Below are 15962 nucleotides of genomic sequence, written 5' to 3' on the forward strand. Positions count from 1 at the left end.
AAGTATTATTCTTGGACCAAAAGGTCACCCTGAGAGGCTACTTTCCGCAGATTTTTGAGTCTCCGTCTCGGAATTTGTTCTGTTCACTTTCGCTTTTCCAGCTCCAAGGACGAGCGAGCCCGCGACGCCTCCGCGGAGAAAGCACTAGTTGCCGGCAGCATCCCAAGTTCAGCGGATGCAGGAGGCTCCCGGGCCAACGGACTTCCGGGGCGCGCTGCACCGCAGGGCACGGAGGACGGAGGCTCGGGCTCTAGTGTGACCTTTGGCTTGTGCCTGCCCGTCCTCGGCCTCGGTTTCCTTCTGCGGGGTCTGTGGCTCCAAGTAAGATAAGGCGCAGTCCGGGCCTTGCCCCGCTGTACTTGTCATTTCTGCCTTTACGTGTGTCCTGGCCTAGATAGCTCCCCGGACGTAGGCTGCGCCTCCCTTCTTCCGCCTCACCTTCTTCACTGGAGTTGGCTCCGCAAGGCCTGAAAGAGTAACGCAAGCGCCCCCTTGAATCCCTCCTCTAGATCGGTCATTTATTGCTTCTGCCCGGCTCTGGACCGCTCCCTCCCTTGCTGTTCGGCTATCGAGTGCTCCCGTCTGAACCGGCCGGGGGCCGAGGGTCGCGCCAGTTCGGCTCATCCTTTGCTTCTGCCTGGCTCGGCTCTCCGGCTGCTGCTGCGCAGATTGCGCCGCGATCCTTGGCTCGGCCAGCAGCCTACGCCCATTTCGCCTGCCGCTGGCGCTTCCGCTTCCGGTAGCCCCTGGCCGTGAGCGTCCGAGGCGCTAGCCATGGCGAGGAGCCGGCTGGAGACCGTGGGGAGCGTTTTTTCGCGGTGCGTGCTTGGAGCCGGGGTGGGCTGAGGGTACGTCCTCCGGATGGGGGCCCTCGAGAGCTCACGCTCTGTCTGGGCGGGTCAGAGCAGGGCGAGGCATTCTCCGGAGAGCGGGAGTCGGAGCCGGGTGAGGCCCTTTCGTGCTCTCCTGTCCTTGAATAGGTGTGCTTGACGACACCATTCCTTGAACGTATCTTTCCCGTTCAGGATTGCACCTCTCCCCTGCCGGAGTGGAGTTCTCTAGGAAGAGGAAGGGAGGAAGATGATGATGGGCCCGGCTGGGCCGTCTTTGTATTTTCTTCGATGCGACGGGGATGGGGCGGGGGGGGGGGGGGGACGCACATGAAAAAATAGGACTTAACCCCTGAGCTTTGTTAGGTTGGTTTGGAATATGGAAATATGTTAACTGTAGGTGGGGAACACCCCTGCTCTGGTCTTCTTCCAGTTCTGTCTTGTGGACTCCGTGATCCCACTAATGCCCCAGGCTGTGACTAGGCTGATTCAGGGGCTTAGACAGGCTGTTGTAACTTATTGACCTTAGTTATTTTTTCTTCCTTAAGGACTCGGGACCTGATTCGGGCTGGGGTGTTGAATGAGAAGCCCCTCTGGTTTGACATATATAATGCCTTTCCCCCGCTGAGAGAGCCGGTGTTCCGAAGGCCCCGCTTGCGATATGGCAAAGCCAAAGCTGCCATCCAGGACATCTTGTACCCCGAGGATCGGATTAGAGCGTGAGTACAAAGCCCACATGGTGGACAGGAGGCAGCAAAACTTCAGAAGGAAAGATTTACCTAGCAGTCTGGTAAACTTTAATAGGAGTGGAGCCAGAGCTTGCCCTGTGGGGAAGGTCTTGTGAATCTACCAACTTAGGGAATCAGTAACAAGTTCTGGGAAGTAGAATCTGGAACCCAGCAATGGACTGATAATTGCAATTATAGCTACCCGTTTCTGTGCATCCGTTAGCAGTATGCTGAGCTCTTAAAAAACATTCCCTAACTCAGGCCTTACTCTAACCCTACAAGATGGCTATGTTGTCTTCATTTTATTCAGGAAGACTGTGAGGCTCAAGGAGGTCAGCTCACCGGGAAATCAGTGGCAGAGCTCTTTCCCTCTAATACTGATGTTAGTTTTTAGTACTTAGAATTTGTATGATTCTTTTTTCTTATATATTAAGATCAGAGGTTGTACCTTATTCAGGGTAATACATATGCCTTCTTTTTCTTTTTTTTAAATTTGAGTGAGAGAACAAGAGCGCGCACGCACACACGAGAGCACAGGGGAAGGGCAGAGGGAGCATGGAGCCCCAGGCAAGACTCGATTTTACAACCCTGAGGCTGTGAACTGAGCCAAAATCACGAGTTAGATGCTCAGCGGACTGTGCCACCCAGGTGCCCCTGTCCCCTTACTCTTTTCTCTATTTTCGGATGTAAAAAAACAATTTATGAAGTCATTATATTCTCATTTGAGCTCTAGGCCCCTTTGATTTGAGGAATCTGCCCCCCCCCGGGCCCCAACACGCTGTGAGATATGAGAACAAGTATATTCTTGCTCTACTTGGAAATTTTCAGGGTAGTACCCGAGACCTTTGGGGGCGTTAAATACTTTGTGAGTGCTTTTCTGGGTAGGCTCATTGCATGCACTTGGTCAGGATTTATACAGTAAAATCATTTGTGGGTGCGTCTGGGTGTCTTAATCAGTCAAGATTTTGACTCAGGTTATGATCTCAGAGTCCTGGGATTAAACCCTGCATCAGGCTCTACCACGGGGAGTCTGCTTGGGATTCTCTCTCTCCCTCTCCTCCCTCTCCTGCTCCTCCTGCTCGTGCTAACTTTCTCCAAAAAAAAAAAAAAAAATCATTTGTGCTTCTGCTGTGTGGATAGCAGGAGCTAGGTGATAGGTCGTTGGAGAATGTGTAATATTTTACTGCTCCCTTTTATTACTGTTAATGTCAAAATAATAATACCTTGCATTTAATTTTTTGAACCTTTTTTTTTTTTTGGCTTCTTTTTAGTGTTTTTAATATTTTAAAGAACTTGTAGCAACAAAATGAATTCCAGACATACGAAAACCTAAATGTAAAAAATGAAAGCATAAAAGTACTAGAAGAAAACGTGGGAGAATTTTAAAAATAATCTGAGTGATAAAGACCTTTTTAAGTATAACATGAAACCCAGAAGCCATAAAGGAAAATATTAAAATTTTCTGCCCCCAAAAATACCACAAGCAGAATCAAAAGTCAGCCAACATATTGGGGGGAAAATTTTTGCAACCAATATGACAGAGGGCTAATTTCCTATTTATACTGCTATAAAGTTTACTTATAAATCAGTAGAAAAAACCTACCAAATGGAAGGCAAAGAACATGGACAGGCCACAGAAAAGGAAATTCAGTTTGCTTTTAAACATGAAAAGATGTCTGGGGGTGCCTGGGTGGCACAGTGGTTAAGCGGCTGCCTTTGGCTCAGGGCGTGATCCCGGCGTTATGGGATCGAGCCCCACATCAGGCTCTTCCGCTTATGAGCCTGCTTCTTCCTCTCCCACTCCCCCTGCTTGTGTTCCCTCTCTTGCTGGCTGTCTATCTCTGTCGAATAAATAAATAAAATTAAAAAAAAAAAACAAACAAACATGAAAAGATGTCTAGTCAATTTCATAAGAAAAGGCAAAAGTATAACAAGTTATAATTTTTCACNAAACAAACATGAAAAGATGTCTAGTCAATTTCATAAGAAAAGGCAAAAGTATAACAAGTTATAATTTTTCACCTGTCAAATTGACAACAAAAAGTTGGGAAATAGAATTTGGCCCAGGTATGGGGAAAGAGACAGTCTCATTCATACATTACTGGTGTGAGCGTAGATTGGCACAGCTACTTTGGGAAGCATTTGACAGTTTGGAAGAGGCCATATTACAAATGCACACACCTTGAGCTAGTAATACGATTTTTATGAATTTATTCCAGACTCATTTGCACAGTGTACTAAGCAATGCTGATTAAGTTAATCGTTGCAGCACTGTCTAAAGGAGCAAAGGATTGGAAACGATCTAGGTTCACTGACTTGAAATGATCTCTATGAACTATTAAGTAGAAGACGCAGGATGTACAATAGTGTTTTCTGTCCTGGAGTTAAACTGTGAGGCTGGGGATAAGGAGTGATAGATACATATATACTTGTATGTTAGAATATTTTTGAATGTATACCCAAGAAGCTGGTTAGTGTTGCTTCCTGGAAGGGAATTGGGGAGTTGGGGGCAGAGATGAGCAGGAATGTTAACTTTTCATTGGATACCTTTTTGTAATATTTGGCATGTTTGCCATGTGCATGCACTACTTATTTAAAAAAAAAAAAAAAGTAGCTTATGTTTGGCCTAGTAGTTTTTCTTTACTCTGTTTTTGGCCATGATCTGTAAACAGAGATTTATACTGTGTTGTTTATATTTTCTAGGAAATTTTATTCAGCCTATGGATCTGGTCAGAAAGCTTTTGATCTGTTCAATCCAAACTTCAAGTCTACCTGTCAACAGTAAGCTATTTTACAAGTCCTGGGTTAGTTTTTTTGTTTTTTAAGGAATTTAGTTGTCAGTTTGAGGAGTTTTGTTGAATTCCACTGGAGGAAAAAGCCATTCCTATAGGAAGACATGTTAAGGGAATGCTTGGTTCTGCATAACAGCATGTCTTCATGACTCTCAATATACAGACCTTAGGTGTGACTGCTTGGAATTCCAGGTTTGTGGAGAAGTACATTGAGCTACAGAAACTTGGAGAAACAGATGAAGAGAAGTTATTTGCGGAAACAGGGAAGGCTTTATTGGCAGCAGGTGTCATTTTGAGAAGAGTAGGAGAAGCAAGGACTGTGAGTATTTTGTAATTAAAATTGTTATTAGGGTTAGTTGTCTGTTTGTTAGAAGTTGAAGGAAGGCTTGGTTTTCCTTATCCAACCTTGGCTTATGTCCTTGAACACCAGGTCAAATACTGGTAGATGAAATATACTGAAATTTAAAAAAAAAAGTGTGTACACGCACACACTAAAATTTATGATAGTGACTGCTACTTGGAGCAAGTGAGTTGTCATTAGGGCTTTTGAAATTATTATTCTCTAGAGATTTTTATCATGTGTATTGCTTTTTATAATAGAATTTGATCTGGGATATTAATGTTACATTTTGACCCCGTGATAGCAGCTTAGTCATACAGCTTCAGCCAGTCAGTGGAGTGAAAATGACAACATCTGTGTAATGTATTTATGTCTGGTCTTTTAAGCAAAAGGAAGGTAGCCCTGTTTCCTGGGAATCTGAACGTACGGGTGTCAAACCCCAAACGGTATTGGAAAAAAACCAGCCTCTGCCGGAAGTTTCACAGGACCGGCGTTCGGAGACATCTGAAGAACCGCCGAGAGACCTCTCACCTCCCTGAAGAACTTGTATACCGTGTATACTGACAGCCAAACTGTATTCACTGGATGAATGTCGAACTGTTTTTAACAGTTGAACTGTGTAAATGTTTCCCGATCTCTAAGGCATTATGTTTGCCTTCTTTTCGTTCCTATTTCTAGGTTGTCTTAAAGCTCAGTTTCATGGTTTGAATGAACTTTTATGTGAGGACGGTATTAAATAAAGAATTCCCTGGCTGCTTGTAAAGTAAATTTACTTTAAAATTGTAAATAGCATGAAGAAACCTTCATAAGTATGGTTTGAATGGGACCCGTTCTGAGTAGGTCTGCTTGGATTTCTGTGTTAACGTGTGGGTTGGCTATATTTGATTCTCGGGTATCTTTTCTCTTTTCTGGCTCCGTCGGGCTTTTACTTGTGCATATGGTGTGTCCCCTGGGCCAACTGTCTCTGTCTGCAGAAAATCTTTACATTTTGCTATAAAACTATTGATCTTGAACTTGAGAGGCCAGGCTGACTTATGCTTTGTGGTAAGAGTAAGAACCTATCATTGATGATAGACAAAGGTCAAAACTATAGCTTTCATCTCATAGATTAGGTTGAGAGTGCTGGAGACAGCACAGGCCCGAACCTAGTCTGCTCAGTAAAGATTTGAATTAATAAGTGATTATAACCAGCTGAAGACTGAATTCAGAGAACATCTGTAGATAACTGGATTGCCAAGGGAGGGCCAGCTCATTTCGATACCGTTCTGCACCGGCATCCACCAGCCTTGCTGGTGTGGAGGTGCGCTCAGGAGACCTCGCCAGCTGCTCCGCTTTCTTCATTTTCCTATCTTCTCTTGAATACATGACATCTTCTTCTGAGCTTGTAGCCTTTGTATTTGTGATCAGGCCAGTGGTTTTCAGCTACTAGTAATAAGCTGCTTCAGAAATTCCTGATATTGAAACTCATGTAGCTTTTCTCTTGTTCTTTGCGTGCAGCCTCTTCTGTCTCCTGGTAGACCAAGGGCAGAGCCCACGCCTCAGCCTTGCACACGGTGCTCTGTGAATGGAAAGTGAATAGTACATGAGGCAAAAGCAATTCTCAGCCACACTGCGTCTCCCTGCCACCCCTGTCACCGTTTTGCAATTCCTCTTGTTTATGGAATGCTTTACTTTTAGATGGGAAAGTAAATTTCATCCAGTCAACAGCCATGGACAGCCAGTGAGTGCCGAGCCTTGGGAGGAGGACTTAAGCAGGTGGAAGAGATGGTTCTGTTCTCAGAGGAACAATTGGTGGTGGGGGGCACACGTTAACTTTTCTAAACCTTATGTTTCTGGGGTTTAGAAGGCAGTTTTTTTTGCCATAATGATGAAGACATTTTTAGTTGTTTGATGCATTTTTTAAAATTTATTTTATTTATTTTTAAAAGATTTTATTTATTAATTTGACACAGCACAAATGGGGAGCAGCAGAGGGAGAAGGAGAAGCAGACGGGGACTCAATCCCAGGACCCCAGGATCATGACCTGAGCTGAAGGCAGATGCTTAACCAACTGAGCTACCCAGGCGCCCCTACTTTTTTTTTTTTTAAAGACTCATTGATTTATTTTAGAGCATGAGCAGGAGGGGCAGAGGGAGAGGGGAGCTAACCTGCAACAGGCTCTGCGCTAACCGCGGAGCCAGATGCGGGGCTTGACCTCACGATCCTGAGATCACAACCCGAGCTGAAAGCAAGAGTCGGATGCATGACTGACCACCACTGAGGTGCGCCTGATAATTAAAAAAAAGACTATACGGGTACTTGGTTCAGAATTTAAAAGTAAAAAGCTGGTCTCCTCTCCCAAACCTATCTTAGCCACCTATTTCTCTCCCCTAAGGTCACTACTATCACTGTTTCCTTTCCAGGAATAGTTTGGGCATATGCTTGGGGAGACTGCTTGCTGTCCTGTACCTCATTTTTCTACTTACTGTGTCTCAGATCCTTTGTGTGGATGCCTAGTGATTTAATCAGTGCCCGAGTGACAGGTAGCTCCGTGTTTTCTTGGGGTGCAGACAGGCCGGTGCTGCTGTGGGTGCATCCCTCACAGGGGTCCTGCTGGAGTGGCGTGTCTTTTATTTTGATGTTGCCCTCCATAGAAACTGCTCAGTTACGCTCCCGCCAGCAATATACGGGGATGCCTGTATCCCTGCACCCTCACCCGTAGATTTCCAGCTTGGGTTTTTTGTTTTTTTTTTTAAGATTTTATTTATTTGGGGCGCCTGGGTGGCACAGCGGTTAAGCGTCTGCCTTCGGCTCAGGGCGTGATCCCGGCGTTATGGGATCGAGCCCCACATCGGGCTCTTCTGCTATGAGCCTGCTTCTTCCTCTCCCACTCCCCCCACTTGTGTTCCCTCTCTCGCTGGCTGTCTCTATCTCTGTTGAATAAATAAATAAAATCTTTAAAAAAAAAAAAAGATTTTATTTATTTAATAGAGACCATGCATGCGCACAGGAGCGGGGGGAGGGGCAGAGGGCGAGAAAGAGGGAGAAGCAGACTCCCTGCTGAGCGCAGAGCTCGGCAGGGCACGGGGCTTGATTCCAGGACTTGGGAGATCACGACCTGAGCCAAAGTCTGACACAACCGATTGAGCCATCCAGGCGCCCCCATTTCCATCTTGTTAAACCAGACAGACTCTTCCCTGAGGAGAGCCTAAGCCTAGTAGAAGGGAGAGAGACTAGGCCTTATAGCAAACTTCCTTTATGTTGAATCTCAGTGGTCAAAACAGTGAAAGTGAAGTCTTTTGGGGAATTCGGAGCCCTTCCCCCATTGATGTGGGCAAAAGCCATCATCGGGATAGAGATGTTCAGAGAGAATGGAAGTTGAGCTCATTCTTGCATTCAGGAGCTTAAAATCTAATTGGGAAGACAAGTGACTTTGGAAACAATAAAATGAACAAATTCTTTTAAGTTATGATATAAAATAATGGTTGGGTCACGGGGAGAAGCCAGCTCTAGATTAGTCCAGGAATACTGCACAGAGAGCCCTGAAAGGCGGGGGGAGTTGAAGTGGGCACGCTGTTGCCACTGCCCGGAGCACCCTCCCTGTCACCACAGTCTTGAGAAACAATTTTCACTGCCATTTCCAATGGTGCCTGCTCGGGGGCGCCCGGCTGGCTCAGCTGGTAGAGCACGGGGCTCTTGATCTCTGGGTTCTGAGTTTAATCCACATGTGGGGCATAAAGCGCAGTAACAAAAGAAAAAAGAAATGGTACGCGCTTGGAAATGTTACCTGATGTTCAAAGCAGATCTCGTCTCTTGTGGAGCCGCTTGCGGGCGGCACTGGCGCACGTCATTCGGTTGGCGCACCTGGTCCGCTGTGCACTCCCGCCTCACTGGTCATCCCGTCCGTTCTGGAGGGGACCGCCTGCTTTCTATTCAGAGTGTAAACAGGTGCAGAAATTCTTACTCGGACCCACTGCCGCGTCACACAGAACCTTTTCGGAGTGGGCCCTCCGTGTGGGTTTGTTGAGCTGAAGCCAAGAAAGGCATGTGTCCAGGTTACAGTGCAGTTTGCAAAGACAAGTTCAAAGATGTGGGACTAGTTCTGGTTACTCCGGTTTTTGCTGGTGTGACTATGACGGTCTCAGACTACAGAATAGGGATAATGTTTGCCTCTCTGGCTTCTAGTTAGTTTTGTGAAAATTGAGACAGAATACAAAGTTCACTTGTATTACGCGTGACAGATGCTTCTGTTACTCTTGAGAGGCGGAAAACAGGTTTGAACAGGTAGTATGGGGTCAGACCACCGTGGCCTTAGTAACTCCCCAGAGTTGTTCAGCTGGGTATAAGAGAGTTTGAGCAGGGAAGTATAACGTAGTGTAAGCAGTGTCGGGTGGAAGGAAGATTCACCCAGATGTGATCCAGAGAATGGGGTTGGCAGAGTGGGCAGGGAGCGGGGAGGGCAGGAAGAGGAGACCTGTCAGACTTTGGTCTTTGCAGTCATGCCAGTTGGAGGCAGATTCCAGGGTGACAAACCTGAGGGACCAGAAGAATACCTGCAGGTTCTCAACATCCTGAGGGGTGATGGTACATTGTGCAGGGGGCAGACAGGTGGACGAGTTAGATGTCTGGGAGGTGGGGAGGAGGTCCCTAGCACAGGGGTAAGGGTTGGAGCCAGGAGAGTGAATGAGCTCTCCAAGGGGAGTGTAGAGAAACACAGGATGGGGGCTGAGCCAGGTGAATGCTCTTAGTTAAGGGATGAAGAAATGAGAAAGCCAACAAAGGAAACGGTCCCATATCTCCCATCATCTATATAGCAAGCCTTTTTAAAAATTTTATTTATTTGTTAGATAGCAAGAGAGCTTGAGCGGGGGAGGGGGTGCCAGGAGAAGCGGACACAATGTGGGGCTCCATCCCATGACCCTGGGATCACGACCTGAGCCGAAGGAGGACACTTAACCGACTGAGCCACCCAGGCACCCCAGTAGGCCTGATTCTTGATCATGTGTCCTTAAAAGGCAAGCCCAAGTTGTCCTGTAATTTTGTGTAATTTTTAGTGTCATGTTCTCTGATCATGAAAGCAATATTACGGAAAAATACTCTCCCAGAGGATTCCGGATTTTTTTTTTTTAATGATACTCTTCTCTGTAAATAATGATGGCTTGCCACTTAAGAGCATTCCACAGATTCTCTCTTTAAAGAAAGTCATTCAAGTGGGATAAGATTTTCTCTGAGCCCAGCACGGGTGCCTGCTTCTGCTCTTGGGAATCCAGACAGGCACGCAGGCCTTGTGGGGCCTCTTCCATCCTTCTAGGCCCTCAGCTATGAGCAGGCCTAACTCAGAACCGGTCTGGGAATTTTCCTGACTGCATGGGCCCTAGGGCCCGTGACATGACACGGCTCTGGTAGTGCAAGTGCTGGCACTGCCTCAAGAATGTGGAGCTGGGAACAGGGAACGGTGAGTGTGTGTGTGTGTGTGGGGGGGGGTGCAAGATTATTACTTGTTTCAGGGTCTCCACATCCCGAGCTCTAGTCCAGAACAGCCAAAAGGTGGAGGAGTGATAGGGAGACAGATGCCTGAGCAGGTTCAGGTCACCTTGTCTGGTGGAGGAAGGGCACCTCCTGTGGGAAAGACAGGAAGCGGCTTCCCTGTCACTGCTGGGGTGGCACTCAGTGTGGCATGTGGGTGTGACTGGGTGAACCCGGTGCTGGAGCCGTTTCTGTGCAGATGCTGAACCGGACAATTGTTGGGTTTTGCTGTGGCGCTCAAGCGAAGAGGTCACTAGGGGAAAGCAAATCAGGCAGGAAGTTGCGTGCTGTGTCCCCTGCATCTGTATGTATTACAGGCAGAGGATTTTTGTTGAATGGTAGCTGACAGTGAAATTACACTTGGGTATAGTTTTACCCTCGATTGATGCTTGTCTTGTACTGGAACTTAAATGTCAGTCACCTGACCTTCTAGTTGCTCTGCTCTTTTAATTAAAAGATGGTTCTAAGCAACATCCAGTAGTGGTCTATTTATTATTTATTAAGCATTTTCCTTCCAGCAGTTAGTGAAAGGTCAGTGGCTTCAACGGATGCTTTGTTTTTGGCGAGTAGCTTAGATGAAAAAGATATACAATCAATCTCTGCTCCCTCCTGTTTGCTCATGGGCAGGACACTGTTTAATAGTCATTGTGGCATTTAGGATCGCAGGCCTCTGAAACATGCAGAAAAGTGCTTGTGCATCCCTTGCTGCTGAACATTTCTCCAAAAGTAAACATCAGGTTGTGATTATGGTTAATAATGAGAGATTGATTGTTTGAAAATGTCACCACCAGGGACCATTTGGCCCCAGAACCGCTAGGTGGCGCTGCACTCTCATGTTGCTTAACCACATTAATTGTATTTCCTTGCCTCGGGGTACCTTGCCTTTCAAGGTTGGCGAGTGTCCTTGTAAAATAATGTTCTGTCTGAGGTTTAGGAAGCTGAGGTCCTGGGGTGCCTGGGATAGGGTAGAGATGGGAGCCGATAGGCCACAGGACAAGTGACAAAGGCCTGTGGGGGAAACCAACAGTGTTTGTACCACAGTGGGAGCAGGAGAAGAAGGAGCTAACTGTGCTGAGTCCCTAGAGACTGCCCAGAGCGGTGTTCCCTAACCTTCTCCAGTCAGTGACAAAATCTGCGAATTTGCTGTGGAGGACAGAGCAGGGGAGTGGTGCAGAGAGGCAGTATGGAGTCGTGGAAAAATCCCAGGCCTTGCAGAGTCAGACCTGCGACAGAAGCCCTGGTTGATTGGTTTGTCTTATGACATTAGGGGAGCTGGCGAATAACTGAACCCTCAGTTCCCTTATCTGTAAAGCAGGGGTCCTAACATTTCCCTCATCAAGGTGCTGTACGGGTTAAAGAAGAGTAGGAACAAAGTTCTTGGCACAGAGTCAATCTTTGCTCTCAGTGCTTGAAAGCTCTTAGCAACTCTTGTTTCCCACTGGGTGAAGGTGAATGAATGTACATTAGATTAAAATGGAGAAGAGGGGTGCCTGTGTGGCTCAGTTGGGTAAGTGCCTGCCTTTGGCTGGGGTCGTGATCTTAGGGTCCTGGGATCAAGCCCCTCCTTGGGCTCCCTGCTCAGCGAGGAGTCTGCTTCTTCCTCTCCCTCTGTCCTCCCACCCCCCACCTGCTCATGTGTGCGCTTTCTGTCTCTCAAATAAATAAGATCTTTAAAAAAAAAATGGAAAAGAAACAAAAAAGTAGAATTGTGTCCTTTTTCACCATCTACTTGTCTAATTTCTTCTCTCTTCTCAACGCCCGCCCCCCCCAGCGATTGCGATCTCTTTTATCTTCTTCCAACCTTCTAGCACCAAACCAATCAATCAGCCAATCAATCAAACAATTAAAAACAAAAAAACAAAGGAGGAAGCTAAAGAACAACCTGGGAACTCCTCTGTTGTTGGAGCTTACCCAGTGCTTGTGGGTTTCACGGGAAAACTTGCTTTTGTTTATTTCTTTGTGTGTGTGTGTGTGTGTGTGTGTGTGTGTGTGTGTAGAAAGCAATGTCTTAATGGCATTCCTTCTGTTTCTTCTTTCCTTCCTCATTGTTGTTCCCCGTGCCCTCCTTGTGGTAAACTCTGCTCCTTTCTTTCTCCCGATTGTGGAGGGAAGCCAGAGGGTTACCACCTAGATGTCCAACAGAAGAAGATGGCTCCAACCACAGAAACGTTGTTCCTGGGGCCCAGGGCTGCTCAGCCGTTGGGGCAGGAGTTTCTGGAACTCTCTCTGGTCCTCCTCCCCTGGTGAAAGGCAGGGGGATGCCAGGGTTGGAATGGTGCGTGGGATGGGAGTGAGGGCTGGAGAGCCAGAAAGATCTATTTATGTCCTGGGGCGCCTGGGTGGCTTGTACTGGTCGGTTAAGCATCTGCCTTCGGCTCAGGTCATGATCTCAGGGTGCTGGGATCGAGCCCCACGTCAGGCTCCCTGCTCAGCGGGGAGTTTGCTTCTCCTCCTCCCTCTGCCCCTCCCCCCTGCTTGTGTGCTGTTTCTCAAATACAGTCTTAAAAAAAAAAAAGATCTAGTTATGTCCTTCCCACTCTCCTGTGCTCCTCTCACTCCATTTGATCTTGGTCCGTGTGCTGTGGGACCCCTCTGCCACTCGTCACTTGGGGTGTTAGGCTAGAGGACACAGGGCTGAGGGTGCCACTGAGGGACATTACAGAGGAAGAGCTCTGGCCTCTTTCCTCTTAAGGTGTCAAAGAACTGGGTTCCAATCCCAGCACTGCCACTCCCTGTGTGGCTTTGGGCAGGTCATGATCCCTTCTGTGCTGCATTCAGTACCAGCACAGGGTCTGGAGCCTAATAGATCTTGAAAGTGTACTTGTTGAGTAGATGAACGTACAAATGAATGGTTTCCCCATCTAAACATAGGGATTATAGTACTGCACCAAGTATTATTGGGGGTGCAGAACCCAAAGAAGATGCTGGTTGTGGCAGAACTTTGGAAACTCTGAAGCCTTCTACAGTTCCGTAAAATAAACATGCTGGTCAGAAGCCCATGCCCCTGGAGCTGCTGGTGCCGGGCTTGCCCTGGAAGGAGAGTGGAGCCCAGGATTGTGGACTCAGGAGAGGACTGGCAGCAGGCGAGGCTGGCTGGTCTAGGCTCTGCGTGCTGAGGAATTCTGCAGGAGATGCCGGGTTCTTCAAACCCCCTCCCGGGTGCTTGTTTTAAATCCGGAGCGTGCTCAGCGTTCTCTCTTGAATCTTCAGCACAGAGAAGAGTTGGACCTGGGCTTTATCACCAGCTTCCCTTGGCTTCCAGCAGGTGAGGTGAAATGGCCCTTCTCCATCTCAGCAGCGAGGGTCATGGCCTCCCTGCCCCGCCAACCCCCCCCCCCNCCGCCCCACCCGGAGTTTGTCCCCTTCTCAGGCCCGGCTCTCTGCTGGAGCCATTTTCCCGTGCCCTGCATGGATGACACTTTGGCTCCTCAAGGCTTCCAGCCCCTTAAATGTATAATTCAAGAGACGATGGGCTTGTGTTACCATTTCTGCCGGCAGCCTTGAGCTGACTTCTAGCACAGGCGGGGTTTCCCTTTTCAGGCTGGGGAAAGGGGTGGGTCAGTGCCTGGCTCACCTCAGCGAGTGCCTGAGCCTTGGCTCCTGGTTGCCCCCGTCCAGCCCCACTCATGGGGCCCCTGAGGTTAGAACAAGAGAAAGCCAGCTTAATCCCAGGAAGTTTCCAATTTAAATCGTAAGAAGGCAAAGCTTATCTTTGGCAACCCTGCACCATCCCTAACTTTCCTACTTTTGGTTGTGAGAGAACACAGAAGGGCTGTGGGAGACAGGCCAGATGAGTCGAGGGGTGGGGTTCTGATCATTTGAACTACAGGCAGGTAGAGGGCACCAGAATGTTCCACAGTCCTGCAGCATTCCTGCTGTGTTTGTCCTGGCCTTCTGGGCAATCTCACCTCCAGTGCAGTGTGTTCTCAAGGTTGGAACTATTTATTCCTTCCCTTTTGATTATTGATTGACACACCTAGTGTGGGTTCTTAAAAGAACCTGTAAAAAGATACCTGTAAAGTCAAGAAGCTCAAATTTAGGGGCGCCTGGGTGGCTCAGTCGTTAAGCGTCTGCCTTCGGCTCAGGGCGTGATCCCGGCGTTATGGGATCGAGCCCCACATCAGGCTCCTCCGCTATGAGCCTGCTTTTTCCTCTCCCACTCCCCCTGCTTGTGTTCCCTCTCTCACTGGCTGTCTCTGTGTCAAATAAATAAATAAAATCTTTTAAAAAAAAAAGCAGCTCAAATTTAAGAAAATCTCACCAGCAGGACTTAGTTCCTGTGTGCTGTTGACTCACAATTAATAACTATATTATAATATTATAATTGATTATAATTGCTATTATATAATAATACTAATGAAATTCATATTATAATTAATGCTAAAGAAGGATAGGTGACCGATGCTTATTGCTTAACTGACATGTGCATTGCCAAACCCCAAAGGGGTTACTTTAAGATCTAAAGGACTTGAATGTACTTTACTGTCATGTTGAAGAGAATAAAGCTTTCAGGTATAATCAAGATTTCTCATATATGAGAACTCAGTGACCCATGGGCAATGTCTGCCATAAAAAAAAAAAAAGAACTGAGTGTACCTCCATTGTTTACTGACATTTAAAAATAGCTCCTTTAGCCCACAGCAGAGGCAGAACACGGCATGGAGAGCAGCTAGGGCACCGGATGAGGCTCCCGCAGACCCCGGCCCAGTCCTGACTCATCCACTCGTCGGCTGTGTGACTTTGGAAAGTCATTCAACCTTTTTAGCCATTTGTAAAATAAGGGGGTTGAACTACAAGACCTTGGAAGCCCTGTTCTCTGTGTCTTTAGTCCAAGAAGAGCTGCAAAGATGGGGAGAGCAAGCCCATTCCAAGACTTACTAAATACTTATTTAAAACCTCACTTTTAAAAAAACTTTTATTTATTGCAGAAAGAGAGAATGAGTGGGGGAAGGGGCAGAGGGATAAGCAGATTCCCCGCTAAGCAGAGAGCCCAACACAGGGCTCCATCCCAGGACCCTGAAATCGTGACCTGAGCTGAAGGCTGAGGCTTAACCAACTGAGTCACCCAGGCGCCCCCCAGTATGTATTTCTTAGTACGAATCGTAGTATTACGGTCACATAAAGTACTTATACCACTATTTCTTGTCCCATCCGCTACCTCTTGACTCCCTGCTTTGTATGAGGAGGGTAAGGACCAAAGGTTTAAGCACAGCTAGAAGGACCCAGGATATGAGAGGTCCAAGTGATCGCGGGTGGCATTAGGCACAGGGCGGGTGCCTTCAGTCCCCAGGGCTGCCGCGGCTCTGTCTTTCCATGTGCAGAGACACGGGCTGCCTGGACGCCATGTCCACAGCTCTGCGTCCCAGAGCCTGGAGCAGACATTTGAGGGAGAGCCCTGCCCAGAGTTGAGGTTATTTCATTCCCCGCTAGGGTCTGCCTGCTTCCCTCCCGCGTCACACAGGCCTGTTCCTCCGGGAAGGTCCCAGACACTGGCCATAGAGCTGCGCCCCTCAGAGAGCAGCACCTCCTGAGTCCTGCATTGACATGAAGCCCTTGGTGAGCACTGGGAGATGCTAGAACATGGTTGAGAGCTGCTCCCTCCCCCCTTTCATTGCTGTAGGAATGTTATTAACTGTCTTTTCCACTGTGAGGACCCATGGGCGAAATTCCCGTCCACCCGGATTCAAAGAAAACCCTATTACTTCTGAACACCTGGGGTGGTTTACTCTCGTGGTCTTGGCCAGTTGGGTGCCTTAGTTTCCCTCT

General features: G+C 47.6%; 1 protein-coding gene across 1 annotated transcript; it reads left to right on the forward strand.

The window, feature by feature from the left end:
* The first annotated feature begins 662 nt into the window (after positions 1–662).
* MRPS23 (mitochondrial ribosomal protein S23) lies at positions 663–5458 on the forward strand. Its single transcript, XM_002915625.4, has 5 exons — positions 663–818; positions 1379–1549; positions 4262–4339; positions 4543–4669; positions 5077–5458. Exons 1-5 carry the CDS (start codon positions 775–777, stop codon positions 5227–5229), a joined length of 573 nt encoding a protein of 190 aa, XP_002915671.1. The 5' UTR covers positions 663–774; the 3' UTR covers positions 5230–5458.
* The last annotated feature ends 10504 nt before the right edge of the window (positions 5459–15962 follow it).

The sequence above is a fragment of the Ailuropoda melanoleuca genome, chromosome 13 (assembly GCF_002007445.2).
Source record: "Ailuropoda melanoleuca isolate Jingjing chromosome 13, ASM200744v2, whole genome shotgun sequence".
Taxonomy (NCBI): Eukaryota; Metazoa; Chordata; class Mammalia; order Carnivora; family Ursidae; genus Ailuropoda; species Ailuropoda melanoleuca.

Coding starts and splice junctions, on each gene's coding strand:
- MRPS23 (XM_002915625.4), top strand. CDS start 775: ATGGCGAGGAGCCGGCTGGAGACCGTGGGGAGCGTTTTTTCGCG. Junction 1,550..4,261: donor CCCGAGGATCGGATTAGAGC/GTGAGTACAAAG, acceptor TATATTTTCTAG/GAAATTTTATTCAGCCTATG. Junction 4,670..5,076: donor GAGTAGGAGAAGCAAGGACT/GTGAGTATTTTG, acceptor TGGTCTTTTAAG/CAAAAGGAAGGTAGCCCTGT.